The sequence below is a fragment of the Acanthisitta chloris genome, unplaced genomic scaffold (genome assembly GCF_000695815.1).
Source record: "Acanthisitta chloris isolate BGI_N310 unplaced genomic scaffold, ASM69581v1 scaffold7111, whole genome shotgun sequence".
Classification (NCBI taxonomy): domain Eukaryota; kingdom Metazoa; phylum Chordata; class Aves; order Passeriformes; family Acanthisittidae; genus Acanthisitta; species Acanthisitta chloris.
The window spans coordinates 27,443-31,866 of NW_008655412.1; the positions used below are offsets into that span (position 1 = coordinate 27,443).

The 4,424-nt window shown below is 44.2% G+C and overlaps 1 protein-coding gene across 1 annotated transcript in view; it reads right to left on the minus strand.

The window, feature by feature from the left end:
- The window catches only part of LOC103810955 (fatty acid desaturase 1-like), a gene marked incomplete at its 5' end in the record, with an annotated part of 7,921 nt that extends 5,177 nt beyond the window's left edge, over positions 1–2,744 (minus strand). The window contains 4 exons of the mRNA XM_009083887.1: positions 906–1,034; positions 1,204–1,305; positions 1,666–1,863; positions 2,634–2,744. Coding sequence (XP_009082135.1) covers positions 906–1,034; positions 1,204–1,305; positions 1,666–1,863; positions 2,634–2,744 — 540 coding nt within the window. The remainder of the gene's footprint in view (positions 1–905; positions 1,035–1,203; positions 1,306–1,665; positions 1,864–2,633) is intronic.
- Between the last annotated feature and the right edge of the window lie 1,680 nt (positions 2,745–4,424).

The window sequence follows — 4,424 nt, forward strand, 5'->3', positions numbered from 1 at the left end:
GTTTACTAATACACTTTTCCTATAAACACTCATTCCATTAATCTGAGGATTTGATGCCTTTTGCCCATTGTAAGATAGTGTGATCTGTAAGTTATGGTAAAAACAACATTGAGCATTGACAGAGGGGAATTTTAACTGGTGATTTCCTTAGGTTTATACTCTTACCATATTCCTAATTCATTTTATGAAGAATTAGCTATTTCCAGTAATACACTTTTCCTATAAACACTCATTCCATTAATCTGAGGATTTGATGCCTTTTGCCCATTGTAAGATAGTGTGATCTGTAAGTTATGGTAAAAACAACATTGAGCATTGACAGAGGGGAATTTTAACTGGTGATTTCCTTAGGTTTATACTCTTACCATATTCCTAATTCATTTTATGAAGAATTAGCTATTTCCAGGCTAAGTTGTATTATCAATCAAAAATAGCCATATGTATTTCCTCTCATTTTTTCCCTTCTTTCTTCTCTCTTTCTGTACACTTAAATAACACTTTCATGAAGGCAAATACCTTCCAAGGAGAGAAATATTTTACTGCTGCCACCTGTATCTTAATATTAAAGCAATAATCCCAGACATACTTTATATTAATATTTGTAAGTTATCTAATAATCAATAATTACTGAGGAGTTGTTCTAGGCCATTAAGTTTCTATAACCAACTTTGTTGGTGGATTTTCCACCTTGTGTACATCCATCATATATCACATCTAATTCATTTACAACTGCTTGGCAGCTGTGTAAGACATTCTTAAAGGAACTTAACGTGAACTATGAAGAAAGTAGACCCAGATGAAAGGGAATTTTTTACAGAAACTGCCACCACATCTCAGTTTTAGACCTTCAAGGTGCAGCATGGGTTTCTTGACTAGGGTGGTCTTCCCTCCCCCCCCCCACTGACCTCCACTGAGAATTTCTTGCCCAGAGTGAAGAGGAAGGGATGCATATCAATGTCAGGGTCCTTGCGGAAGCAGTTGGGTTTGGCATGGTGCTGGGAGTGCAGGAGAGTCCACCATTTGGCTGATGCTCCCTGGTTAATGAAGAACAAAGGATGAAAAGCATGATGCTCTGAGCCAGATTCTCCTCAGTTGCTCTCCTTCTCCAGTGCTGAACACACTGTTCTTCACAGAGGCTTCAGAACACAAACTTTTACAGGAAAACGATCAAATCTCACAAGTTTTCCAGGCTCAGGTACTTACAATCAAATGGCACATCACAAACTTGTGCAGCAAGTGGTTCCACTTGGTCTTCCTGAATACTGAAAGGTGTCCTAAGTCGTGTTGTAACCATGAAGCCTGGACCTGGAAGAGGGAAAGGAACACTTTGGGAGGGGAAAAAATCAGGAATTGAGACCAGGACAGTGCCACACACACCTTTGCTTATAAATCTTAAGAGTTATTCCTCAGACACTGCTCCAAAGTCCCAATCAGAAAGGGACTATGAAATCCTGATACTCCTGATTCCCCCAGAATGTATCTTGCTGAAAGAACTCCAGCCTAGGTTTAGTGGGAGCTTCCCATGTGCAGAATTTCTTCTTTGCATCCATGTAGTGGTTGTCTTTTTATGATGTAAAACTGTAAGGAAATGGAGAACTAAAAACTGGGATGTGACTATGTGTGTGGAAGCTGACACAAGGCCATGCTGGGGACTTTGTTGCTTACCTGGGAAATGGTCAGCACCAGCAGAGAGACAACAAAGGGTATTAAGGATGTCCCAAAGTAGTAGAGGATGAGCCAGGCAGCAGTATCCAACAGCAGGATGTGAGCGAGGTGCAGGAAGAAGAAGAGTTGATTGGGCTCCAGAAGTCCTGTTCTCTCCACAGTAGCACGCAATTCCCGAAAGTCTTTCACCAGCATTTCCTAAGGGAAGCACCACTGTTACACATTCCTGTGTCTACAGGGTAGCACTGTGGCCTCAAAACTCACACACCACCTCAATGGAGGAAAGAAAACAAAGGATCTGGCTAAAAGGGCAAGAGCAGAGTTTGCACACAAGTGAACTAAAATTGCTCTCCTACAGCTTCTCTGCGTCTCTGCGAAGGTGCACAGAGCAGAGGAAGCAGCAGCAGCCACCACACAGTGTCTGCACCCCCAACCCCTAAAACTAATCCTCAGTGCTTCTTCCATCCTCTCCTTGGCAGGCAGCAGAGGGCTCAGGTGGAGGTTGTTCTGGGTGTGTATGAGCTTCACATGCCACCTCGTGGTAGGTCTTTGGATGAAATGTTTCCTTTTAATGAGTCTTCACTTTACTCTTCCCAGGATTTAAGGGGGGGAGTTAAAAACCTGCACCTCCAGCCCTGTTGGTCCCAGGCTGGTGGGCACTGAGGAAGGAGAATGGGAGAAGGAATGAGCACAGCACAGGTGCTAGATCAATCCAGCTTTGTTTCTGCCAGGAAGGAAGAAAAAGAGATAGTTGTGATATTCACAAGAACAAAACAAGTGTTAGTGTGATAACAAAAAACAAATCTTCAGGAATCTCATCCCCAGCCACATAATGTGGATTTAGCCTAATCTTCATGTATTGTTTCTAGGTGGCAGAACAAATGTTGTGAAGATATGGGAGAACAAGGTCTAAACTCAGAATATTTCCCTTTAGTCTCCTTTGATCTGATTTATGAGGACAGACTTACATTTTTAGTGGGCTCAACACTGGGTTGATCTGGAGCCAGCTCCCCAATCTGCAGTGGCTGCAAGTACTTGCTCACCACCACCTTGTCCACATGGAATGCCACAAAGGCATCCTGCAAATGAACAAGAGTAAACGAAGAGGTAAGAAAACCAAATTCTCTTACTAACCTCAGTCTGCTGTGCACAGCAAGACATTCCCTGTGGAGGAATCACAATAGTAAAGATCATTTACCCTCAAGCTTTTGTTGACCTTTTTCTTCATGTGTTTGTCCTATGGCTCTTAACAGATCTTGTTTCAGAGGAGGTCTGATATCCACAAGTGCAATTACTCTAGGTAAGCATCTTTGTAGAGATGTTAATTTACCTCTATTTTATACCCTTCCTGCATGTCCTAGAAGGCAAAAACTCCAAGGAATTTCCAGAATGTTTTTGTGCATTTCTATGGCATTAAATTAGCAGACAGACAACAAAACCTGATGAGCAGAAGTCTTTTTGCCCACACACTAACTCCCCAGTCAGTGAACACTTTTTAACTGGCCAATTCTTTGCATTTTGTTCATCCCAAGGGTCAGAGGGACCACAAGGAATAACCACAGAAACTTTTCCAGATGACAGCTTGGGAAAGCATGCTGTCCTTGCTTTTCCCCAACTTATGCCAAATGGTATTTATGAGATAACTTTCCTAGTAGATGTTTCTGGAAGCAGCTACTGCCACTACTTGTGGCATCTTCCTCACTTTACCCTGGCTGTGAGCAATCCTGCAGCTCACAGCAGCTGCACAAGCAAGATCAGGAGATAAGAGCAATCCTAAAGAATCACAGAATGGTCTGGATTGGAAGTGACCTTGAAAGATCATCTAGTTCAAGCCCCCTGCAATGAACAGGGGCATCTTCAACTAGATCAGGTTGCTCAGAGCCTCAGTCCACCTGGCCTTGAATAATTCCAGGGATGGAGCATCTACCATCTCTCTGGGCAACCTGTGCCAGTGTTTCACCACCCTCATCATCAAAATTTTCTTCCTTATATCTAATCTAAATCGACCCTCTTTTAGTTTAAACACATTCCCCTTTGTCCTGTCCCTTCATGCCCTTATCCAAATTCCCTCCTCAGCTTTCTTGGAGCCCCTTTAGGTACTGGAAAGGGCTCCCAGTTCTCCCCAGAGCCTTCTCTAGGGTACAAATTGAAAGAGAGAAATTTTGGGTTAGATATTATGAAAAAGACTTTTACTATGAGGGTGGTGAGACACTGGTACAAGATTGCCCAGGGAGACAGTGGATGCCCCAAAGTGGATGCCCCAAACCTGGCAGTGTTCAAAGCCAGGCTAGATGAAGTCTTGAGCAACTTGGTCCAGTGGGGAGGTGTCCCTGCCCATGGCAGGGGGTTGGGATTAGATGATCTATTAGGCCCATTCCAACACCTAAAATTCTATGATTCTCTTCTCCAGGTTAAACATCCCCAGCTCTCTCAGCCTGGCTCCATAGCAGAGCTGCTCCAGCTCTTTGAGCATCTTTGTGTCCTCCTCTGGACTTGCTCCAGCTGCCACTTCAGCTGGATGAACCGTGCCTTAACGGCAGAGGCAGCTGGATGAACAGTGCCTTACGGGCAGAGTCTCATCATCTGCCCTTGCCCATAGCATGAGGTTGGGAGGTTTGCACAGAGCAGTGACACTTCATTCCCCCGATGCTGTTCCACACCCTGAGCCCCACCAATTCCACCAAAGTCACCTCCCAAGCCCTCTCCACACGCTCTGCTGGGTACCAGCCTCCTCTGCCTGCATCCCAGAGCTCTTCCTT